Below are 24027 nucleotides of genomic sequence, written 5' to 3' on the forward strand. Positions count from 1 at the left end.
CTCTTTGCAAAATGTCCTTTTCGTCTCTGTCGAGCCCCCTCATGATCTCGCTGTTTTCGCTCATTTCGAAGCGCACATGATCGAGAGCCAATTTCGCCCAGTCGTGGTGGCGGGTGCATCGTTTCTTGCTGCAGAGAAAACTATGCGCCGGATCTGCTTCTGCTGTTGCATTGTTACCATCACCGTTGGTCATGTTGGCGTCTCCGTCTGCATCGATCGAGGTTCGTTGTGCCATGAATGACGGCATGATGCCGCTTGTGAGACCTTCTCTGGCCTCGGCTGTGGTGCGCCAGGCGTCAAATTCCTCGTCAGTCCACAGCATACGTGTGTCGAAGCCGCAGAATTCTTTTGGCTTCAGGCCACGTTCTTCGGCAAGAGTGGTCGCTGTCTGCTTGAGCATGGTAATAAACTTCAGACGATCCTTGAGATTACTGTGTTTCTTGCGGGCTGCATCCTTGCGGTTGATAATGTCAGAGATGCGCTCTTGCTCGCCAGCTGTGAAGTGAGACTCGGGTCTCGTGTCGCTTGGGGCGCGCTGCCGCGTTGGCGATGGCGTGGCTGGAGGAGAGAGCATATCGTCGCCGAAGCGCTTGAAGTCATCGACCCCGTTCGCCACGCTCACCATGGCTTTCAGCTCGGCAGCACTCAGCACACCACCCCTCGGTCCCAGATCCTGGTCCTTGGAAGACAGACCTCTTGTGGCGCCTCTAGTCCTGGCGACGAGGTCCTTGAAATACTGGACTCCGCACGCATCAGAGCAGTATTTGCTGCTGGACGTATCTCTCTTGCCCTTTTTCGTATTCAGTGCGCTTGGTGTCCTAGCTGGCAAGCGACAGCCGACGCGTCTGCACATCCTCTTCCATGTAGTCGGTCCCAGCCCGTTCTCTGTGCAGCGTGGACAGACGTAGCGATCAATAAGGCCCTTGTCTCTTTCTGCAATCCCCACACACTTGCCATGGAACCAGTCATCGCACCCCCCATCACACCCAATCATGAATGTACCGGTGTCGGGCCGCCGACACAGACAGTAAAGCTCTGCATCCGGATCGGGAGTACCTTGATCTTCATCGTCGTCCTCTTCTTCGTCTTCGGAATATTGTGGCCCATCGCCGTCTGCATCACCCGAAGCTACGGATCTGGGAGGAGTCGAGGCATTGCGAATAGATCGAGGGGCCGGTGAGGAGTTCAAAGAAGTAGAACCCAGCTTCTTTGTGGCAGGAAAGGCGTTTCTCTTAGTGCCTGACTGGGTCTTTCGCTTCTTCGCGGTTGGTTCCCGTTTAATACTACTCGCAGTACCCTTCTTTCCAGCAGACTTGGGCGGTGGTCGTTTCCTTGGCACCGCGGAGGCCGTGGCCGAGGAGGGAGGCATTTCTGTAGACTGAAGCGGTACTGACGACTCGCGCAAGGGCGACTGAGCATGGGCGCTGTGCTCATGCTTCAGAGTCGCAAGCGGCGAGTGAGAGGAAGGAGATGACGTCGTAGGCGCAGATAGCATGTCAACATCTGGTTTCACGGCGGCAGGAACGGGTGGCAATTGCTCCTTGACAGCAGGCTCGCCAGACATGTCTGCTACATGTGACTGCGATTGGATCGGGGCAAGAGTGAGTTCCTTAGTATCCGCGAGAGAGAAAGATGGGCGCCTGTAGTGTTCAGGTGATCTCGAGGCGACGTGGTATTGATCTAGAGTAGGCGACGACATTTTGCGAGCATCAGAGGCTGGGGCGGGCTGAGGAAGATCCATGTTGTGTGATGCTGTCGCAAAGTTAGCATCAATCAAGGGAAATGGCAACGGTAGCTCTGCAATATCTGTGGCCAGTGACGCCGAGGCTTGCATGACATGGCGCTCGTCGTCGCCGTCGGCAGCTATGTGCTCGCTGTGAACTTGTTGGTGTTCTTGTTGTTGCTTACGCTCGTGGGAATCGTCTTGGGTCATTGGCTCAGGATTAAGTAGTGATGAGAGCGACGCCATTCTGCCAGTGGGGACTTTGAGGAATTTATGCCATCGTGTCTTGCGTGTCTCTCTCTCTGTTCGTTGTCCTTCCTTCCTTTCTTTTTAGTACTCTTTGTATTGTATGTGTAAATGAGGATGCGCAAGGGGGCAGTAATAAATACAAGGTAAGTGGAGAAAGTGTGAAGCTGAAGCGCGTTGGCCTCGCAGCCTCGCGGCGGCGTTGCGGACTTTGCGGATATAAGTCCTCTCGGCGAATACCGCAAGAATATCAAATGGCAAGAGCGAGCAGCGCGGAGAAAGTCAAGTACCATCCACGGCCAGGTCCATATAGACAATCTCAAGATGATTCAACTAAAGGTGCCGTGCCCACCGTCCATGCATGTCTGCGCGAAACAGAGAACCCATCAAAGTGACTGACTGCCTACCAGTCCATGATCAACTGCATCGACAACTCCGGCGCCGCCGTTGTCGAATGCGTTAGAGTGTTGAAGATGAAGAGACATGCAAAGATCGGTCAGTGCCTTCTCTTGCTTTTCCTCGCCCTGCCTCTCCCATCCATTGGACCAGCGACCTAACCAACATCTCCAGGCGACCGCATCATCGTCGTAGTGCAAAAGCAGAGGAACTTCGGTCCGGAATCCGGTGGCGGCGGTGTCTCCGTCAGCGCGGCGAACAAAGTGCGACGGGGAGATATCCGACACGCCGTCGTTGTGCGCACGGCAAAGAAGTACCAGAGAGAAGACGGCAGCGTGGTCAAGTTTGACGACAATGCTTGCGTGCTTATCAACAAGGGTGGAGAGCCCATTGGCACTCGCTTGAACGGTCAGTGCCTGGCGTCCTTGACTTTTTCTTTTCTTGGGTCTGACTGACACTATTGCTGCAGGTCTTGTTGGACAGGAGCTAAGGAAGATGAAGTGGTCCAAGATCCTATCGTTGGCCCCGATGCACTTGTGACTGACTTGAACGATGGTATCTCGCTGGATTGTATGAGGCACAGCAGCACATGCACGGTGTTTTGGGCGCAGGTATAACACTACCAGGTTGATCGACGCCGGTGAACGGCTTGTATTTTTGTAACAAATGGACCTTTTTCGAACACTCTATCTTCCAACACGTTGTCTTGAAATCGCGGAGCCAATTTGCCGTCTAAGTCTTATCTGCACCGTCGCATCTTTTCCTTGATGCTAATGAGTGCTGCAAGGATTCCACTCAAAATCTGATTCTAGTGATTTGACCAAAGGTCAGCCCCTTTCGTAGAACAACTGATTGCAGGGAGGGTACAGCTTCGGTGGTTTTCTTAGGACATACCCCAAGACAGATTTTCAGCTCACCCAGCCGTGCTTCGCTGCAGCTCCGCATTGTACTGGTTCAAGCGCTTCATCTTCATCTGCACAAACTCTGCAATGTCTGACTTGCTTGGAAATCCCGACTTGTCCAGGCCCTTGGCCTTGAGAGCGTTCTCGACTTTTTGCCACAGCCACTCCTCATCAAACAAGAAAGAGTGTTGAAGCAATGCAGTAATCCAGAACTCTCCATCTATAAGACTGCGGCGCATTAGGCTCGACATACGTGATTCTGATGGCAAATTCAAGGTCTTTTCGGTCTGCATAACCTCTTCTTCATCCTCGAGGGATTTGATGAAAATCTGGAGTTTCTTTTCGTAGATTGCATCGTCCTTTGCACTCCACAATGCCGGCTTCAGTAAAATCAGCCAAGTAGGTGGGGAAAACAGGAACTGATATGGAGCAGAATAAGTCCACTCCCAATCGATCACGCCGGTAATCTGCATCGTGTCCGCGTCGACCAGAATATTGGCAGCTCTCAGATCGTCACAATACAATTTGAAGGGTCTTGTATTGAACTTGGTGGATACGAAGTGGCGTACAGTTTCTTGTTTACATATTTGCGTTCGGCGTCTTCAGCATCATCAACCGAGTTTCTCTGCTCATTCAGATGCACTAGATTCTGCTGTACGAGATTGTCCATATACTCGGCAGTTGTCTGAAAGGGTGCGAGCTTGTGATCTGTGACTAGTTCAATTAGGCATAGTAGATTGGTACAATACAAAATTACCATCAGTCACGACATAACCATCCCCTTCTATGTCGTTCACTTTCATCGTCATAGGTCTGGAGGTAATCGACCAAGATGTTGATCCGTCATCATACTCTACTGCTGACAGAGCCCCGATTTTGTCGAAATCATACAGCGATAGTTCCAAGTAGATGCGAGCCATCTGGCGATAGATCTTGTAGAACGTCTCGTCATCGATGTCATCACGCAGTACCGCTCCCCACGGTGGTTGAGGGACCCGCTCCATGACACTTGTGAGCGATATCCCTTGAATCCATTCCGTTATAACAAATGGACCAATCTCAATATTGTCGTCATCCATAGCTGTGCCAAAAGCTACAATCCTTGCGACCGGCACTCGAGTCTTTTCTTTCAGGAATTTCAAGATTGCAACCTCTCGACGTACCTTCTCTTCCCGGTGCATCACGCGTCCGGCCACGGCAAAGCGCACTGCCCACGCTACGCCATCGTCGAAAACTACCTTGTAGCAGATATTGAATGATCCGTTGTTCTTCTGTACGCACAGGCAAGCTTGATTATCTCGATAGCTAGAAGCAAGCCGCTGCACGCCCTCAGGGCCAAATTTGTCTAAGATTTGCCCACACCACTTCTCGGTAGCGTCAAAGTGTGTACGGTTGACCTCATCCTCATCCATATTTTCGGTGAGTAGTTTGGTAGACTAGAGGCGGCGCCTGATTGAAAGATATAGAAGAGGGTCAATCCGACGTTGGATCTGTGATCCTGAAATTCATCGATATGCAAGCATATTGTTTTGGAGCCCAGCAGACCGTCACAATCCTTGGCAGCGCTCGTGCTGCTACCCTGCAGGAACTATTCATTTGTCTGTTCACTCACTTTCGTGTAGCATTTGCATCAAAAAGGCAGCCTGCAGGAGTGCCATGGGTAAGGTGTGAAGCAATTCAGTCTGGACTGGATCATTTATGCAACGACTGGTGTTAAACCATCGTGCGATTGCCAGATCGAGCATGAATAGACATCTCGATTCACAAGACTGATGCTATTCATGATCCATCAAAACACTGCCTAGATTTGTACAACCAGTTCAATGTTACATTTTTGGGGTGTAAGGTAAGGAGGCAAGTGCGAATGTTGTTTGAACGTAATGAGCAACCTGGTCTGTGCTGTGGAGTCCTCCCAGGGTTAGCTTGCTCAGGGACATGATCTAGGCAAGTCCGGTATCAACCCCGAAGTTACGCTCAATAATAAAGCCTTCTACTACCTAACCAATTTGACAATATCTTCTCATCGACCACAGCAGACACCCATATCGCAGGATTCGAATCGCATATATCAGTCCAGTCGTTCAGCGGTGCATCCGGCCTACGGGCCTTCTCGCGATCATCATGGCGCGCTTCATACCCAAATTCCCAAGGCGCTTGCCACATTTCCATATTCCATTCTTTCGGATATTCTACAGTACTACCTATACCTTTCTGTACTTGTTGACGTTGATCATGTTGTCAATCAATCCGGCTGTCATGATCTATACCGCATTCGACGAGGACACATATCAATACGTCTTTGAGATTGGTGGTGTTTATATTCTTACCGCTGTTCTAGCCGTGTTCATTTACCTCAGCAGACTGTATACCAATCGCTCGGTCATGGCTGCGGTCGGCAAGAGTTACATTCCCGTTGAGGAGGGCGAAGTGCCTTACAAGGTTCGCAAGATGATCGTCCGCAAACTGGAGAGGAGTGCTGTTATAGCTCTGGAATCTCGGCCACGGCATCTCACAGAAAACGTATCTAATGTCACTACCACCTCAAGTGCCGTGACTAACGAGAAAGTACTCGCCCATCCTACTGTCGGTCGTGTGCTCAAGATTGACCCACGTTCTCCACCTTGGGGCCGCATTCAGCATCCCGGATGGTCGTCACCGTCATCGAGCGACACCAATCTGGCTCCCCACGTCCAGTTTCGCACTGTCATCCTCGAGTTGCCGAACCTCATTGAAGCTCGCGCGGTTTCGTTGGCCCCTCCTGATCCGTACGCGACGCCGACCGGCGCACAGTATGCTGATCCTGTCGTACCTGATCCTGTCATCGTTGAAATACTTCAACGCAAGGCTCATACGGACCTGCGCGCATATCTCGGTCAGTTGTCAGAACTTGGTGTTCTGGGAAATCCTGAACTTGGCGACGATTTTCTCTGGCAATACGAGCGCGCAAGGTTCTCATGCGTGCCCTTGAAGGAAGCGCAATTCGAGGACTTGATGGAAAGCTTTGCTTTCCTATTGACAAGTATGCAAGAAGTCCGGCCTACGATTGTCGGCGAAGCAAGGGCCGATCGACTCGCAGTTGACAATGCAGACACATTATCCATCTCTGTGAAAAGTTCATCATCTTCTAGCATGCATTCCAGCATAGCAGGCTCGGTGCGAAGAGTGACGCCCCGTCCGCTGACAAAGGGGTCCAGTCTATACAGAAGCGGCACGTTGGACTCTTACGATACAGCACCTACATCTGCTATGCGATCGCGAACACCCGGTGCTTTCAGCATTCAAACAGACAACACTACAGACAAATTCAGACCCGAGACGGCCATCACCAATTTCTCCACGCTGGGGTCTGATATGAAGCGCCAAGTTAGCAGGGAAACCTTTGGCTCTCTCGGATCGGTACTGAGAACCCCTGCTTTGGCAGATAGTTTGTCTGTCAGCAGTGGGAGTAGTAAAGAACACAGTCTGCGCAGCAGGAGCATGAGAAGTTATGCGGGAAGCGTGATCAGACATTCAGGGACTTGAGATCAGACGATAAGTGAGACAAAAAAAGTGCGGATGTGCAAGAATTTTGATGACAGAGCTACTGTCTCCCCGAACCATCCCTGCTTTCCATGTCGAAATGCCATTTGACCCCCAAAGGCTATGGTACCCGATCATGGGTCCCACGGGACACCTACTATGCGAGATATTTGAGAAGCACTAATACCGAAGCTATTCGTTCCCATTCTATGGGCACAGATAGTAAGACTCGCTTCGTCAGGGACACGACCTGCCAAGATTGCCGAAACAAGACATTGTCTTACTACCACGCACGAAGTGGAGATCTTTCGTACAAGGTGCGGGTGTCGTCTAAGAGCTCCTGCAAAGCATACGAAGTGCAGGCTTCTTCATATGTCAACGCGGGCAAGCTCGTCAGCTACGCAAAGCTATCAGATCGGGCTATCTACGGCGGTAGGCTCGCCAACCATATATCACCTTCACATTGAATGCGGGATATCAAAGATGGTTGCTTGGGAACGACCGCTTCTCACTGAACGTACGGGCAGATGGCGGTCGCAATGGTGCAAACTGGACAGCCGATCGTCAAACGTCTTATGCGCTCAGCCACGCAGATCCGTAATCCATAGACTCAGTAAGGTCATCAACAGACAGGCACGATCAGATGGAAGGAGAATAGGAAGTAGGGGTTTTAACTTTAGAGCAGCAACTTCAAAACGTAGCTGTTCCAATAACTTTTGGTTTCCGCACCAATATTGCGAGGCAAATATGGACAGGTTTACTACTACATGCCTACGTGGACGGACGTTCTATGCTACTGCCTCCCAAAGCACTCTTGAAAGGCGTCTATAGACGTTTATATTAAGCTATACAGGAACTGGTAAGCGCAGTCGTCGCTACCCAGCAGAAATCTAGCAGATATATAAACTTCCGTCGAGATGTACAGCATTTACTTCAAGTGATATTTTTGATACCTTGACATTTCATGCAGTAGTGGTTCATCACTATCGACAGCCATGTGGCTTGTGGGGAAACGTGAGATCGACTCAAGTGGAGCACAGCAGCACGCACGATCTACCGTAGGCAGCAGCTACGTCAGCAGGGTCGAACACAAGCGCCGATCGAACCTTAGTCACTTGCGACTTTGAGAAAGTCGACTTTTGTGACAATACACATTTGCGACCGGAAAGTGCTCATACAATAGACAATTTATTACACCTGGATCCTTACATTATCATCTGTTTCGGTCAATACAGGACTCCACGGAAACGCAAATAATCGCAGGAGCGACAGAAATCCCAGAAAATGGCAGAAGCAGAACGAGCGAGGACGCCACCGAGGCGGACACACTCGGGCAACATGCCGCAATCCCCAATGACACCGCAGCAAGTACGAAAGATGGAGGAAGCGCGACTACGAGCGAAAGCCTTGAGGATCCAGCAGCAAGCGGCGAGCACGGAAGCGCAACCGAACCGTACGCCGTCGGGGTTCATAGCGGGTGACAAAAGACCGGCGAGTGCGATGTCAAAGTCCTCTGTTGTGCCGCCTACTCAGCGTGATGCGAGGAATACGCCTGGACCGGATGGATCAGCAGGAGCAGCAGCGGCTCGAGATATGGGGATTCAGCCTGCGAAGAAGTTCCAGAAATTCGTCGAGTACGATTTCAGTAAGATGGTGGATACAAAGGGTGGGTTCTTGTCGGTCGAGGATGATCCTTTCAACCGCGCTTTGCATACGCCGAATCAGGAGGAGAAGCCGGCGAACATGACGCTACGGGAATGGGAGCGCGCACAACTGTTGAAAAAGCTGCGCGATCAGAAAGCCGGGCCTTTCGAGCCAGGGTTGAGTTCGTTGGGCGAGAAGAGAGAACAGAAGAAGTGTCACGAGTGCGGTAGTCCTGAGATTGATTGGACATGGGATGAAATATTTGGCACGCAAGTGTGTAATGCGTGCAAGGACAAAGTGCCCGAGAAATATTCACTACTCACCAAAACGGAAGCAAAGGAAGATTATCTCCTTACGGATCCGGAATTGAAAGACGAGCAGCTGCTGCCACATCTTGAGAAGCCGAACCCTCATAAAGCCACATGGAACAACATGATGCTCTATCTACGATACCAGGTCGAAAAGTATGCTTTTAGCGAGAAGAAGTGGGGCAGTTCGGAAGCATTAGATGCTGAGTTCGCGAAGAGGCAGGCCGACACAAAAGCGCGGAAAGAGAAGAAGTTCAAGAGGAAATTGAACGACCTCAAGCGTAGAACAAGAGTCGACGCATATAAGCGACAGAAGGCGGGCATCGAAGGTGGCAATTTCGGAGATGCACTAGGTGGCAAGCACGAGCATGACTGGGGTAGAGCTGTCGAGGATCCTGATACTGGCATGTCTGTCAAGACTTGTGTCGAGTGTGGCATGGAGATCGAGGAACTGGAGTTATGACCCACCTGCTGGTCTATCGTAGTGAAGATGTAGCAGCAGTGAATCCACTTCGATATTCTTGCACTTCGTGTCTGTTTCCTGGGAATCGTGGAGAGGCGTCGCGCAAAGATGGCCATGTCGCTCATTGTGTAGTGAACGGACTTATATGAAGTCATCCTCTGCAGATTCGGATGATGCAGAGTCTCTCCCATCCTGCCTTCTTGCCACTCGAACCCACAGTCTCGGCCAACCAACCTCCTGGCCATTGTCTGATGCGCTCTTTGACCTGTTCAGGTTTATTCTGAGAACACAACAACACGAATGCGACTCCTCTGTCTTTACTCAGCACCGTCGGTAGCTGATCAAGTAAACGATCCGTGATCTCCATCCCGTCAGCACCACCAGCGTACGAGAGTGCAAGCATATGTGAGTCCCTCTCGAATGCCTCAGTCGAAGACAGAGCTGCATCCATAGTATTGTATCGACCATGCCGCTCCAGATCCGGTAGTTCAGACGGCACATAGGGAGGGTTGAATATCAAGACATCAATACTGTGAGGTACAAAGCAGGCTGTGAGATCCCCGTTAAGAACATCCAGTAATTGCCCCTGGGATACGCTTCCAGAGGCCTCACCTTTCCGTGCTTCGTCTACGGCACGAGTGACGGTCTCGCTCGCCGCCGTGCAGGCATAGGTGTTGATATCACAGCCGACAGCGAGAACGTCGGTTCTACCAAAGATGGTCTTTGCATTGGCAGTCGCGAACGCCAGTACAACGCCAGATCCTGGACCTACTTCGAGGACGATTGGCGCAGCCGGAGAGTTGTTCCGGTCGAATCGCTCATGCAGATACTTTGTTTCAGTCGCAGATGAAAGCGTGTCTAGTAGTAAATATGAGTCTTCAGCTGGCTCATATATGCGATCATACGACACGTGAGAGGTATCAGGCGTCGGAAGCATGTCACCGTGGCTTGTTTCTCGGTGGTTGAAATCAATCCCGTGTAATAAATTCGGACTCGAGTTCTAAAGATGTTTGGACAGAAATAATATGGTATACAGAAGAAAAAGGGTCTTGCTGTGTTTCGTCGCGTCGGATTAGAAAAGTAAACGCCGGCCTACAAAGATGGTGACGTCGACCTCGGCGAAGAGAGTATCATCGTTTTATGTTCGCCGCTCCGCAATTAATGCTATCGATCGTATTTGCATCTCTACTCGATTTTATATATCCGTAGCCAATTCAGCATTCGGTGTGATTATCAGATATGCGCGTCTTCTCGAGACTTCTTGCTGCTCCATCAAGTGTCGGCACCCCGGCAGGTGGTTTGAGGACGGTTCCTCATGCTCTTTTGCCTCCAATCCCGCTATACCGACGGCTCCTCCGCACGCATCGAAAGCACCTACCGAAGGAGATGCGACTGTTAGGAGATGAGTACGTCAAGAGCGAGTTCCGGGCACATCAAAAGATCGATAACCCCGTCCACATTGTGAGGCTGGCGTAGCATGTTTACAAGCAACATTAATTGACTTGTACCTCAGATCGGTTTTCTCACGGAATGGCAAATGTACGCTCAGCAGCTGGAAGGCGACAGTTGGCGAGGCGACAAGATGGACAAAGCCAAGATTGACAAGATGAGTGGTAAGCTGGATGTTTGCACCATTGGGAACCATTGACTATGACTGATCGCTGCAATAGATCAACAACTCGGTCAACTCTACGAGCTGATGAATGCGATCCGAGCGCAAGAGTTGGAAGAAAATGATCCCACGGAGAACCCCTCGAGCAAAGAGTAATGAGAAGAATTGGCCAAGAAAAGTAGTGAATTACTTTGGTATCGTGATCGAACTTCACATGACGCCATACCTCTCCCAATCATGCTGGACGACATGATGACGGTCGGAATGGTCTAGCACACTGCACATGACGCTAGAAATTGATACGACTGTATCCACGAGGCTTAGGTGTGAGAACGGCGGGAGTAGGAGAATAGTGGTAGATCCGCGTGGTCTTGAGGGACAAGAGGATTCGATGCAGAACCTATTAAATAAGGTAATGATAAAATGGGAAACATATTGGCACTTGTAAAAGCTTCAAGGCATTCGCATGCCTTGTCCAAGATAGATACGGCAAGTCCAGTCCATATTCCAGCCGTCTGTACTGGTGGAGACGTGCATGCGCTTGCTGGGATGTTGCTTCTACACAGTTGGTGAACCAATGACTCTAATGAAGACCCGAGGACAGAAAGTATTCGTACAAGCGTGCAGGGTTAGGGTTTGATGTTCTTCCAGAAGTTCTGGGGAAATCATCGTAGGAGTTTCTGACAATTGCCGTCACCTCCGCCAAGACCTGTAATCGATACTGTTTTACTCCATCTTCATTCCTCCATCTTGTTCCTCTCGTCCGACTTGAGTTTCGACATTGGCTCAGTGTGTATGTCATAACTTGCCATAATCCCGAACATGACTTCACTATTCATCCCGACCAGACACGCATACCGATGCTCCGCGCCAGTCCTGCGGACATTCCAGCGAAGATGGGCTCAAGTGCACGATATACGGTTTTTGGCCACTCACAACAAGCCGGAGAAGAAGGTGTTGGACAAGTACAAGGCAAAGCTTGAGCAAAAGGCAAAGCAGTAAGAGACGAGACGATACGCGATGAACAATAGACAAAGGGCACCAGTCATACTGACTGTTGTCGCTCAGAGAAGGCCTCGGAGACATCAACGAGTTGAAGGAGGTTTACAAGGACAAGATTGAGACGTTGCGCAAGAAAGCCATTGTCGCCGGCGCAGACGCATTCTTGCATGCAGAGAACACCCCGAACACAGCTTCATCAGCGGCATCAGTAGCAGCGGCGACTTCGCCTAAGAACATACCCTTTCAGCCACCGCCACCACCGCAACCACAAGCCGCAGCAGGAGCGCAACCAACAAAGCCCTCCCACGAGGCCAAGGCAGGAATCAAGACCCTCGACTCCTTTGTCGACGTCGAGAAGATGCTAGATCTACCGCGGAAAGAAATCGAGTATCTGTGGAGATTACGACACGCGAGCACACCCAACTCTCTCTGCGCCACCATCCCTCTAGAGGTTTACGAGAAGATTGCAAGCACGGCGAAGAAACATCCCCAGTTCATTCTGCCTCTGCCGCGAGAGGGTCAGGGTGCCGAGATTCACTTTCTGCAATGGACATTCCCTTCTCCGACCACGGCAACCGTACTCTTCACCCATCTAGCCGAGTTCAAGCTCCGTGGCGAGTTTGCACAACCGCATACGACTCTCACACACCACCTTGATCTAGCTGACCCGAAGGGACTCGTGCTGCTCGAAGGTCTAGTGACGGAAGACAGAGGCGTGACCGTCGACGAGAGCAAATGGTTACTCATGTGCCTGCAGAAGTTTTACGGTCAGACTTCGGAGGAGTCGCCGAGAAAGAAGTTGATGGAGCAATTCAGCCAGGGCGATACGTCCTTCAAGGTCGAGGAATTACTAGAGGAGGCGGAGAAGATTGTGTAGAGATATTGGTCCAAGTAGGAGATCCCATGAATGGGACTGTAGTGTACATTGTAGTGTACAAGAAGACTTTGGTCCGTCAATTGCAGGACGCATTTCGTCGTGATATTGGTTGAAGCCGAGGTGTAAGGTCGCCTTGCCACTTTCCTGTACGTCTATAGCCTTTCCGTAAGTCTTTAGCGTTGGTGACACTTCCGAACAATCTGAGCCTTGTCCTATGAAGTATGACTCCGATCAACCATGGGAGCTGAGTATCGGACACGATGCAGTACTTTGACTCGGAGTATAGTCCAGTGTTCAAAGGATGGAAGCGATGCTGTATGATAATGACTACCTACAAATTAATACAGGCAATCACAGCCGAAGCTCAACGCGGGGCAATTTGTACATACTCCGCAGCCCCAGGAACGTCACCAGCAAAATAAATTTATGCCCGAACGACGATCAACCCTTGTCGCCTCTTACATACGACGGCACCCAACCATCCATCTACACCCGCAAACACCCACTCTTAGACAGAACAAAAAGGCAACCCAGATATGGCGACCATAACCATCGACCGCCTCCTAAACCTCGTCCCCGACCAACCGCAAACAGTCCTAACCCACATCCAACAAACGCCATCGCTAGCCTCAGCACAAGATTCCCACGGCTACTCCCTCCTGCACGCCAGCGTCTCCTACAACCAAGCCTTGCTCCTACGAGCGCTGGTGCGCGACTTCGACGCCGACATCAACCTGCGCGACGAAGACGACGAAACCCCGCTCTTCGCAGCCGAGAACGTGGATATTGCGCGCGTGGTGCTCGAGGAGCTAAACGGGGATGCGAGCGCGAGGAACAGCGAGGGCCAGACGGCTGCCGAAAAGATGAGCGAGGAGAACGAGGCGCCGGTCGTCGCGGCGTATATCCGCGACTTCGTCGCTGGGGCCGCGGTCGGAGGGGCGGTTAGTGGTGCGTCGGTGACGCAGGTTGGCGTGCATGTTAACGGGGGTGCGAGTGGGAATGGCATTGCGCCGCCGCCGCCGTTGCCTCAGGGGGTCAATATTGAGATGGGCACTATGACCGAGGGAGACCAGAATGCTGTTGGAGAGCCGGATCCGGAGATCAGGAGGCGCATTGAGGAATTGGCTGCTAGACCGGACTTTGAGAGCGAGGAGACGCAGGCTGAACTCAGGCGGCTGGTCACTGATGCGTTGGGCGGTTATTCTGCACAGGCTGCTGATTCGGGACGGGAGACAAAAAGGAGAGCGGAGTAGAAGGAAATGAAAAGAGAAATGCCTACATGACTAATTATCGAGTTGAGCGTAAATGCTAGATCATTGCTCGCCATGTGAAAACGAAAGAAGAAGATTCGTTACTCGTTCCCCGACCAAGAAAAAAAAATCCTCTACCCAAGCCCTGCGATAACATCATCCCCCAATCCCCACTCGGCCTCTTTCTCTTTCAGGATAGCCGTGGGCGTGGGGGTGTCGTTCTCATCATTACTCATCCCTGCACGGCTGAGCGAACTACTTCCGGTATCATCATAAGCGAAACTCTTTGATCGATTGTGGCGTTGTGTCTGCTTCTTCTCTTTCTTTTCTACTACAGCTTGTCCGTCGATCCGTCGCGACCATCTCCTCTGACGAGTGTATCTGCCCCATCCGTCCTTGGTCTGTCCGTCTTTCCATTTGTTGTCATAGTATACCCAGTCATCGACCTTCCATTCGGGCTCCGTCCATGCCTGACCCGGTGCTAATTTATAGTCCTGCGGCGACGTCGTCTCTTCCAGCATCTCGTCTGTCCACGCGGCTCTTTCATACGCAAGCATACTCGTCGTCCATCCGATGCCCAACCAACGCCTCTGGTTCTCGTATATGCCGACATAAGAAGATGGCGGGGTTTTCGCCTTTGCGACAATCTTCTTGTCCACGTCGAGACTCGTGATTGTGACAAAGGTCCGTCGGACAAACCGTGATCTCCAGAGAATGATCCTCGATATCCGCGCGGGTCTCGAATGCCATGTCAAGACCAGGGTGCCAAACAGCAAGATGACTCGACGCGTGTTGAGTGTCCAGGCGAAAAACCACCACAGCGGACTCGCGATCAGGATCCTCGTGAACAGCGTTGTCAGAGCAGGTCTCGTCGTGGCCGACGTGGCAGTCTGCTGCGTCGACAGAAAGTCGGTCAGCTTGGAGAATGGATCCAGCAAGACCTGGCACCGAGTGTTGAACAGTTCAAAGGTGGAGACAATATCATCTAGAGTCTTCTCTTGCTGACGAGAAGACAGCGGTGAATACCTTCGATAATACATTGCTGTGATCAAGGTCGCAGTGACAATCAGAGGTCCCGTCCATTTGATGATCCATTCTCCGTATAAGACGGTGAACCAGAACGACGCCACGAGCAGAAAGGAATTCCACTGGTTTTCTGTCGTCCATGACAAAAGTCCAGCGAGTTGATTCAGCGGCACAACAAAAGGATAGCCATTTGTCAGAGTCCGGGTGATCTGAGGAGGCGTCGATCTTAATAAAGGCGTCTGTCTAGAGGTAATGGTTTGGCGTCGGGTAGTGGTTGTGTTGGACGAGGAGAATGACGCAGTGACCGACGGTGATCTATCTCTCTCCATTGTTATCGGAGTGTCTGCCGATCGTCAGCGTTTCATCTTTTTTTTATTTTAGTTCTACAAGAAGACTGACCGAATGCTGCCATTGTAGTGCAGACGACGGAAGAGCAATAATCGGGGAGGCCAGTGTCATTTCGGATCCATCAACTCCTCCTCCGCCGCCCGTTCTTCCCCGCATGTTATCACATGAATTGGTCTGAGCTTTGTGACTGGTTTACTCCAATTGTGCCTCTACCTTTCACTCTGATCATGTGCTGACAGTATTTTCCGGAGTCTCAACAAGTCAAGCACGATCCGAGAAGGGTCTGCTCATCATGATGTAGCTGCTCGAGACATATCAACAATAGTGTATATGATAATTTCAGACGCTCACTAGAGATGAGGATGCTGTCCAGCCAGATCATACAACAATCGAAGGCACTTCCTACGCTCCCCAGAAATAGCTCGGTGTCGCGTACATAAGTATGCATAGCAGAAGTCGGCAGAAGGAGGGGAATAATACTCACGATGGGTCATAAGACGTTTGAGTTTCATTGTACAAAGATGAGCCTATGCTGGGACTATGACTCGGGCAATTCCCACACTTCTTTCTCCCATGCGAAGTACTCGGCGCTTATCACGTCGCCTTTCACTGACCCTCGCGCCATCCAATCGGTATAAGAGCAGCAGCGACTTGCTGAATACCTCTCTCTGTAGCCAGAAGGTTGAACTGCGAAGCGGCATTGCGTGTGTCCTGTATCTCCAACCGAATACCAAGATCACTGATGCGCTTTCTGGTGGCAGGCGACACGGGCGCAATCGAAGGACCGGTTCCCAGGATAAGTAGGTCTATTCAAACAATGGTTAGAGCACTCCATAGGCAACATGTCGATCACACATACCAGGCTTCGGCCAGACCAACTCGAGCAATCCCCAGCACTCATCCGTCACATCAAATTGACCTTTCGCGTTCAACAATTTTCCGCCTCTGCTCATGACACCTTTGTCGTCATCTCCTACCGCTCCTGCACCTATCGTGCCCTCTTTCCTCCCCTCGCGTATCCAAGGCTTCCATTTGAACGCCTCTCCACCCACTAGAAGCACGCCGGCCTCGATGATCTTCATTCCATTGTTCAGCGCGAAGCCGTCTGATGCACAAGCATCGATAGCGGTAGTAGGAGCTGGTGTGTTTCCGAGGATGTTCATGGCGGCGAAATCGGTCTGGGTGTCTTCTTCGCTTGCGGGGCCTCTGTCCCTGCTCTTCGGCGCATTTGATGTTCGCGATGCGCAACCCCTAGTCGAGACAGCGAATGATCTCGTGTGAGTTGGTAGTTTAGTCTGCTTCCATGTCGACATCGCGGAAAAGGACTGCCTCTGTAATGATGTCCTCGTGAAGGCCGAGATGGATCGTGAGGATTGTGGTATCTGATGTATGAGCCGAGCGGCGGGCTTCGTTGCAAAAGAAGCCATGGTCAATACTATGTGATATTTCGGCGTCTTGCTGAGTGGATATGTTGTAGAACGGGGAAGCTCTTTTTGTTGTACGTATGACGAATAGTTTATAAAAGATGTATCCCGTCGCACATGAATGACCACCAGAAGGCTTTACTTGGCATGATTTCATGATCTGATATCTTAGTAGGTCAATATGACGGCCGGACGGCCATTGCGGCTGCAACATGACGCTGTGCACGGGCCTTCTTTACATTCTCATAGGTCATGTAGCCTGAAGCACCGCTGTCTGCCTAAGGCAGCTTCGATATAATTGACGCCTCATCTCAAGACCTACACTGCTGAGCATACCGCGAAAGTCACCAGTGAACCGCCGACAAATGCATGACGATATGATAGAAAAATGTTTTTGACTTGGTATTCTTTCGCGCACTTTCTCAACGCCCAAAAAATGGATATTCCCACGCCCTGCGTCACAGTAGTCCATTCATTCCTTCTGTACCGAAGAGCATCTAGAACTCCTTGACGGTGTCGCCTCTCCTCTTGCCCCGAAGGATGTATTTGCCCTAGAGTAAAATGTCAGCATGCCTTTTCCTGATATCGCCCGTCCGTAGTCCTTCTATGTTCTCCTGCGCATCCACCCGATCTTCCAATGTATGTTCCGTCTCTTCACCAAACACGTGAACCGTTCCCAAAGAAGCTTTCCTCCCAAGTAGTACAGCCCGAGAACCAATGCTCAGAAAGTAGGAAACGTCGTCGCGCATGCGTACCTCAGTCTTATACGAAGCCCACAGGGCCATGCCAGGGATAACGCCGATCCAGACGAGCGATAGCCAGGCAGTACGGGGAGTCCAACGGAAGAACTTGTATCGCTCGACATGCATATCTATTCTTTATCAGACCATGTTCCCATCAAGCCGGAGGATTGGCGGCGGAGCAGAGTGTAGCGTACTGTTGTATTTGACCAACGCCGGGTCGAGGTTGAGGGCTGTGTTTCCGAGTCAGTATTGTTTTCGCGAGCGCAAGTGGCTCTTCCGGAGCTTACAGTTGTTGTGACCCATCTTGAATGTGTTTAATGGTGGATCAATGGGATGGGTGCTGGTTATATCATGTGCTTATTTGATTAATGGTTTGGTCGTGTATGATGGCCCTCATGGAGGTTCGGAGACGCCAAGTCTGGATTCGACCAATCACGTGCGGGGCTTTACTTCTTACGATGATGGAGGTTCAAAACTACCTTGCGGTCACACTTTCTATGTACCGCATCTCTTGCTATATGGAGCGTGTGTTAGTTTAAGGGTGGTAGTACATATCGTCCAAGGTAACTATCTGTGAGTAAGTCGTGCAAACGACAATTCCAGGCCCTAAAAGAATAAGAAGACTCGTAGATGAACGTGTGACGGCGTCTGATCCAATTGTGCTGTGTATAGTCACTGTATCACGAATCATCAAAATCACAACAAATAACCATTCAAGAAGATCACTTCTCCTGCATGCTTTCTGTGAACAGTATGATTAGCTCACACCTCTGCAAAAGTGCACCTAGCCGCGCACCCCTGCAAACCACACGCAAGTTGGAAGGTAAGAATTATAAGCTTTTATGCTTCTTCGACCTCAACATAGGCACAGGCGACGCCCAGCGATTGTCGATCAATTCCGGACTGGGTTCCATGAGTCAATACAAGGCATGCAACTATTATCTTCCTGTACAAGCAACGAGATATTTACAAGTCAATTGATTTTGTTATTCATTATCGAGTGAGTAATGTGGTGCCATCGTGTTGTGGACAATTGTATATAAGTCTCTTCAGGAAGCTCGCACAGGAAACAAGAACTCCACACATTTGTGTTCAGAAGTGGTATTGCGCAGATATATTGCGAGCCAATCCTCCGGAATTGTTTCGATTCCAACATTTATCTTCTCCTCTACAAGAGCGAATTGCCTGCGACACCATGACACTCGCAATTGCTCAGACCCGAACCTGGACCCGTGACGGCGACAGCTTCCTCACCAGCACTGATCGCTCGCTCATATCCCTCGAGGCGCTCAACAACGCTTTGGAATCCCCCGAGCTAGACTGGGCCAAAAGGCTTCCCTCTGCTGAGCTTAAGACCATGGTCGAGAGTTCCATGTGTTTCGGAGTGTACAAGAAGGCATCACAAGACCGCGAATCACCAGAAATGATTGGGTTCGCAAGGATCATCACTGATTACGTGACATTGGCCTACCTGACCGACGTCTACGTGTTGCCCGATTATCAGGGTTTGGGGTTGGGGTCGTGGTTGCTAGAGTGTGTTGACGAGTGGGTCGATTCCATGCCCTTCAGGAGGCAACTTGTCTTCTTGGCTCATGAGGGCAAGAAAGAGAATTATTACGCCAAGAAGCTCGGGACGAGTCGAATGGAGGAGCAAGGGACTGGATATAGGTTTGTGAATCGCAAGGGGACGGGTACGAGTCTGGGTTCGGATTAGATCCTGCATCACTCGCAGGAATATCGCTGGCTCGAATGTGTATTGGCTTCGTAGCATCGGTCGCCATCAACCACCTGGTGGATGGTTCGGAACATAATTTGTGGTCCGACATTCATGCAGGCCTTCGTTTTCCACAATGGTCGGAACGATTACGAAGTCTCATACTTGCTCTTCGGCGGCTCGTAGTAGTGCGCCATCTCGAGACCAGCTCGTTTGAAACCACACTTTACGTAGAACCCCTCATTTGCTTCCGAGCAATCAAGAATAGTCTGCACCTCTATTAGCAACCGTGACTCGACTGCAAATTCAGACAAAACATACCTTATAGCAACCAACTTCCTCAGCCACATAATCCAGCGCCTGAATGATCCTCAACCCAAGCTTCTTGCCCTGCTGATCTTTCGCAACGGCGATATCCTCAATATGTCCAACAAGCCCAAGATTGTGAATAAACTTCTTCTCCACGATCAAAGCGCCAGTGCCCACAATTTTCTTGTCGCCATCCAAGATGACAAGGACGTGATAGCCACCCGCACCTCTGCCTGCTCCTTTAGGCGCCTGCATCTCCTCGAACCGACTCGCAAACTCCTGCTCGCTGACATCTCCGACTGTGGTGAGCACTCGTAGCACATCTAGGAAGCCGGAGTGGTAGTCGGAGGCTTGGAGGGGTCGCACGGTGTAGCCCTCTGGTAATGCGCTGCTGACTTCTGGCGAAATTAGGGTGGGCGAGAATAGAGGTTCGTTTGACAGCGTCATTGTGTATGAGAGCCTGGTATTGCTATGGAGCTTTGATTTCTTCTTCGACTATGTGTAGTAGACAAGAGATCAGAAGAAGACCGTATCTGGAGTGGTAGACGTGGATGGGTCAATTGATATGGATGTACAGGGCGAACGAGTATATGTGATAATAATAGATATCCGGGGCTACACTTAAAATATACTTGGGTCAATGTTTACCTTGATTAAGGGTCCCCCCATGCCGCCCCCATGCCAAGAGAAGCGAGGGGGAGGCTCAGCTCAATCGCGCGCGGGTTCCTGCAGGCAGCGTGTCGCTAATACCCGTACTGTAAGAAACATATCGCGCCTAAATATTGATTGCTCCTAGACCGGTCGTACTACAAGTATATCGTAGGAGGGCCGGCCATGCGCTCGCGAGATCAGCTAGCCGTGTCATAGATCTATATATAATTGCTCTTGACTGTTGTGATGTCATTGATTTAGTCGGGTGTCAAAGTCACATCTGGCTTTCGAGAGAGTGGGGAGACCCTGTCCCCCATAAGCATACCTGAATGTCTGTATGTTATGCTGAGTAACAACGAGTAATCGTCCAACGTACAGACTGTGTTCCTTGAGTATGATATCGGTCATCGCAGTATTGTAGAGTCGGAAAAGTTTAGTCTGTGTGTTTATGACGACCTTCAATAGTGTTGTCTTCTACATAGACCGGAAGGGATCTCCCGGGAAACCCGTCTGTATGGGATACCATGTTGTGCTTGTTTGTTCACCAACCTCTACGCTAAGAGTCATTCAGTAGCATCGACAAGATAGCTCCATTAACAAGCGGGCTGTTTCCTAAACAGAAACAAAGACGTAGGAATCGTTGGGCTGGAGTACCCTTGAAGTCTGCCATAGTGTTATACTATCGATCGGAAACACTTCAGAAACCCCTCCGTTTCGGCACGATAGGTTTCCTAACCGCGCCGACAGCCGAGACCTTCTTGACCGCACTCTTCCCGACCTTGACTTTCTCCCTCTCTTCCTCCTTCCGCTTCAGCTCCTTGGCACGTTCGCGGTCAGCAGCCATCTGCGTCTCGATCTCCATCTTCTTATTGAATTCGAGCTCTGTTGTGCGTTTCTCTCGCGCACTGTAGCCCTTTTCCTTGACGCTGTAGAAAACACCTCCTAGATCCGCCAGCCAGTGCGCGTCGACGCTCGTCACACATGACATGTACTCCTTGCTGGTGAGGATCAACTCGTGATAGACAACATAATCCGGCGGATCTCCAGAGTTATAAAGTGCGGACGTCGGATGCAGTTGCATGCTCACACTCGTGCGAAGGTTCAGGTATTCGCCCAGACCTTTCCGTTTCGCGGCTTGGTGGTAGTACCCGGCGCAAATGCAGTGGCGCACGATTTCCGTGTCGTAGCCGCATGATACCAGGGGCATGTCCTCCTGCTTGGCCATAATGTCTTTTATCTGCTCGCGAATCTCGCGTGCGCGGTGCAGGGCTTTGGGATGCAGAAAGTGCGTTACACTCCACTTGTCGCTGCATCGATTGGCGGTCCATTGCTGATACACATGCAAGAGCGTCAAATGGTCGGAAGCAGGGTCGAAGAACTTCTCGCGAGCAGCGTCGGCTTCTTCCATACGCTCTTTGGGCCTGTAGAACACAGAAGGAACGGACAGCATGGACACAATGGTCAGAATCTCTTCGCTGCAGCCGTAACGGCAAGACGTGATAACGAGCTTGGCGAGAGAGGGGTCCATGGGGAATGCTGTCATCTGTCGGCCCAGGACAGTCAGATCGCCTAGATTGTCCAAGGCACCCAGAGCCCAGAGATCAAAGAGTGAGGTGGTGATTGTATCCTGCGGAGGCGGATCCATGAAATCAAAGTCCAGCAGGTCTTTGACACCGAGGGACTTTAGAAGAAGGACTGTATTGGCGAGATTCGTTCGCTGAATCTCGGGAATGGTGGCTATGTAGAATTCGTCGCGGAAGGCTCGTTCAGTGTAAAGATGGAAGGCCTTGCCCGGGCCGGTGCGACCAGCACGACCGGCTCTCTGTTGAGCGTTGGCTTGAGAAATGGGTGTGATCTGGAGTGTGTCCATGCCCATGCGTGGGTTGTAGACCTTGAGCTTGCTAAACCCAGTATCGACAACGTACATGATACCATCGACAGTAAGGGATGTCTCGGCGATATTGGTGGCGACAATGACCTTGCGAACGCCAGCGTCGGCCCTTTCGAAGATTTTGGCCTGCAAGTCGGCGGGCATCTGAGAGTAGATTGGCAGGATAGATAGTTTTGGCGGATCATTGAGCAGATTCAGGCGTTCGGCTATTAGTTCGCAGGTCGTCTCGATATCTTCTTGACCAGTCATAAAGACAAGGATATCGCCAGGGCCTTGGGAGACGTGAATGGCGAGCACCTGCTTGACAGCGCTGTCGACATAGTCTTCGCAAGGACTTCGTGAATATTGAATATCGACAGGGAACGTTCGACCAGGAATGAAGAACTCGGGAGCTCCACCGTAGAAACGCGAGAAGCGTTCGGCGTTCATAGTGGCTGATGTGACGATAAGCTTGAGGTCCCGCCGTCTAGCCAGGACTTTCTTGATCAGACCCATCAGAACATCAGTATTCAGAGCACGCTCGTGGGCCTCGTCCATGATGATACAAGAGTACTTGTCGAGATCCGGCTCTACAAGGGACTCGCGCAGTAGGACACCGTCAGTCATATACTTGATGGCGGTCTCTTTGCTTGTGCAATCCTCGAATCGGATAGCGTAACCGACAGTGCCTCCGAGTTTGACCTCCATTTCTTCGGCAACACGTTTGGCGACACTCATTGCAGCGACACGACGCGGTTGTGTGCAGCCGATTAAGCCGTTCTTAGCGTAGCCATCCTCGTAGAGGAATTGCGTGAGCTGGGTAGTCTTTCCTGAACCCGTTTGACCGACGACGACGACGACCTGGTTGTCGCGAATCACACGAAGCAGTTCCTCGCGTACAGCAAACGCAGGAAGGTATTCGCGTTGCTCGCGGAGTGTTTTGGATCTACTGAAGGCGCTCTGGCCTTCGTTCTTCTTGAGATGGTCGGCAAACTTGCTTCCGCCCTTGTGGTTATGTTCTTCATCATTGCCATCAGGGCCAGTCGGTGCGGCACTGTCCTGATCACCGTCCTTGACCTGCATAATGTTGCCGAGAGCGGTGCCGGCGATGTTGGTGGCCTCCTGAGCCTGCTGTTTTCTTTCTTTCTGATGCCTTCTTTCCTTCACAACCTTGCTGCCCTTGCGACTGAAGACAGCCATGTCGCTCTGGGGATCACGCACCGCTGATATGGGCTCGAGCTGCTTGGTGAAGATGGTTTTGCCGTCCAGAAAAGGCGGCTTCAGGTCATGTACGAGCAAATGCACCCTGGTCCCCTCGTCGTCATCCTCAAAACCAGACATCATGTCCCTCCGCTGGGCGACTCCGGAGGTGAGCATACGATTCGTCTCCCAGGCATCGTTGTCTCGCTGCCGCTGCATGGCGCGCGGGTCGGAACGTCTCTGAGCAGCCAGCTTTTTCTCGAAGAGGGCCGCCTCGCGCTGCTGTTCCTCCCATGTCGCGCCTTCATCGCCGAAAGGGTTGTGTGATTCATCGCCCAGGGTGGCGCCACCTTCATCTCCCAGATACCAGTCACGGTCGAGATTGGTCGAGTCTTCCTGGCTCACTCCAGGTTCGGGACCGTCGAATTCCTGTTGGTGGGGTTTAGAGTCGGCGGCGGGTCTTCTAGAGTCGTGCTGACTTCGTGAACGTGAAGCATGATGGCTCGGTGGTGGTCGTCGCGCTGGCTGTGTGGAGAAGTGAGCTTCTTCATCGTCGTTGTGGTCATGGTGAATCCTCCGCCTCTTGGGACTGTGTGGTGAACCGTCGCGCGCCATTCCCAGAGAAAGTGAAGAGCTGAGGAAGGTGCAGTCGACATCTGGTATGGAGACATATTGTAGGGTATAGAGAGTCTTGGCACATATGACAGCAGAGCCTTGGCGCGAGACCCCCGCTGCGAACTCCGCCCCGCAAAAAGTGGAAGTTCGAAAGCCTCAAGAATAAAAAAGGCTTGGCGGGAAAG

General features: G+C 51.2%; 11 protein-coding genes across 12 annotated transcripts; 5 read left to right on the forward strand and 6 right to left on the reverse strand.

The window, feature by feature from the left end:
• Positions 1 to 2293: 2293 nt before the first annotated feature.
• AAFC00_007249 (mitochondrial 54S ribosomal protein uL14m) lies at positions 2294 to 2905 on the forward strand (the record flags this gene model as incomplete). Its single annotated transcript, XM_069347321.1, has 4 exons — positions 2294 to 2308; positions 2380 to 2464; positions 2540 to 2773; positions 2835 to 2905. The coding sequence occupies 4 exons, from the start codon at positions 2294 to 2296 to the stop codon at positions 2903 to 2905; spliced, it is 405 nt and encodes a 134-aa protein (XP_069201928.1).
• Positions 2906 to 8070: 5165 nt separating this feature from the next.
• Positions 8071 to 9201, forward strand: AAFC00_007250 (uncharacterized protein; the record flags this gene model as incomplete). The annotated part of the gene is made up of 1 exon (XM_069347322.1): positions 8071 to 9201. The coding sequence occupies one exon, from the start codon at positions 8071 to 8073 to the stop codon at positions 9199 to 9201; it is 1131 nt and encodes a 376-aa protein (XP_069201929.1).
• Positions 9202 to 9352: 151 nt separating this feature from the next.
• On the reverse strand, positions 9353 to 10138 carry AAFC00_007251 (uncharacterized protein; the record flags this gene model as incomplete). Its single annotated transcript, XM_069348405.1, has 1 exon — positions 9353 to 10138. One exon carries the CDS (start codon positions 10136 to 10138, stop codon positions 9353 to 9355), a length of 786 nt encoding a protein of 261 aa, XP_069201930.1.
• Positions 10139 to 10440: 302 nt separating this feature from the next.
• On the forward strand, positions 10441 to 10969 carry AAFC00_007252 (uncharacterized protein; the record flags this gene model as incomplete). Its single annotated transcript, XM_069347323.1, has 3 exons — positions 10441 to 10662; positions 10715 to 10814; positions 10872 to 10969. The coding sequence occupies 3 exons, from the start codon at positions 10441 to 10443 to the stop codon at positions 10967 to 10969; spliced, it is 420 nt and encodes a 139-aa protein (XP_069201931.1).
• Positions 10970 to 11635: 666 nt separating this feature from the next.
• On the forward strand, positions 11636 to 12692 carry AAFC00_007253 (uncharacterized protein; the record flags this gene model as incomplete). Its single annotated transcript, XM_069347325.1, has 2 exons — positions 11636 to 11811; positions 11882 to 12692. 2 exons carry the CDS (start codon positions 11636 to 11638, stop codon positions 12690 to 12692), a joined length of 987 nt encoding a protein of 328 aa, XP_069201932.1.
• A 536-nt stretch (positions 12693 to 13228) lies between these two features.
• Positions 13229 to 13945, forward strand: AAFC00_007254 (uncharacterized protein; the record flags this gene model as incomplete). The annotated part of the gene is made up of 1 exon (XM_069347326.1): positions 13229 to 13945. One exon carries the CDS (start codon positions 13229 to 13231, stop codon positions 13943 to 13945), a length of 717 nt encoding a protein of 238 aa, XP_069201933.1.
• A 131-nt stretch (positions 13946 to 14076) lies between these two features.
• On the reverse strand, positions 14077 to 15297 carry AAFC00_007255 (uncharacterized protein; the record flags this gene model as incomplete). The annotated part of the gene is made up of 1 exon (XM_069347327.1): positions 14077 to 15297. One exon carries the CDS (start codon positions 15295 to 15297, stop codon positions 14077 to 14079), a length of 1221 nt encoding a protein of 406 aa, XP_069201934.1.
• A 625-nt stretch (positions 15298 to 15922) lies between these two features.
• AAFC00_007256 (uncharacterized protein) lies at positions 15923 to 16743 on the reverse strand (the record flags this gene model as incomplete). Of its 2 annotated transcripts, none has more annotated exons than XM_069347861.1 (2): positions 15923 to 16122; positions 16176 to 16743. In XM_069347861.1, the coding sequence occupies 2 exons, from the start codon at positions 16741 to 16743 to the stop codon at positions 15923 to 15925; spliced, it is 768 nt and encodes a 255-aa protein (XP_069201936.1). The 2 variants fall into 2 exon arrangements, with proteins under 2 accessions (XP_069201936.1, XP_069201935.1); XM_069347328.1 differs by having other exon boundaries at positions 16176 to 16629.
• A 494-nt stretch (positions 16744 to 17237) lies between these two features.
• AAFC00_007257 (uncharacterized protein) lies at positions 17238 to 17786 on the reverse strand (the record flags this gene model as incomplete). The annotated part of the gene is made up of 4 exons (XM_069347329.1): positions 17238 to 17291; positions 17496 to 17611; positions 17678 to 17713; positions 17771 to 17786. 4 exons carry the CDS (start codon positions 17784 to 17786, stop codon positions 17238 to 17240), a joined length of 222 nt encoding a protein of 73 aa, XP_069201937.1.
• Positions 17787 to 19346: 1560 nt separating this feature from the next.
• Positions 19347 to 19953, reverse strand: AAFC00_007258 (uncharacterized protein; the record flags this gene model as incomplete). The annotated part of the gene is made up of 2 exons (XM_069347330.1): positions 19347 to 19466; positions 19519 to 19953. 2 exons carry the CDS (start codon positions 19951 to 19953, stop codon positions 19347 to 19349), a joined length of 555 nt encoding a protein of 184 aa, XP_069201938.1.
• A 901-nt stretch (positions 19954 to 20854) lies between these two features.
• On the reverse strand, positions 20855 to 23842 carry AAFC00_007259 (uncharacterized protein; the record flags this gene model as incomplete). Its single annotated transcript, XM_069347331.1, has 1 exon — positions 20855 to 23842. One exon carries the CDS (start codon positions 23840 to 23842, stop codon positions 20855 to 20857), a length of 2988 nt encoding a protein of 995 aa, XP_069201939.1.
• Between the last annotated feature and the right edge of the window lie 185 nt (positions 23843 to 24027).

This window comes from Neodothiora populina (assembly GCF_041146345.1).
Source record: "Neodothiora populina strain CPC 39397 chromosome Unknown canker_contig_9, whole genome shotgun sequence".
NCBI lineage: Eukaryota > Fungi > Ascomycota > Dothideomycetes > Dothideales > Dothioraceae > Neodothiora > Neodothiora populina.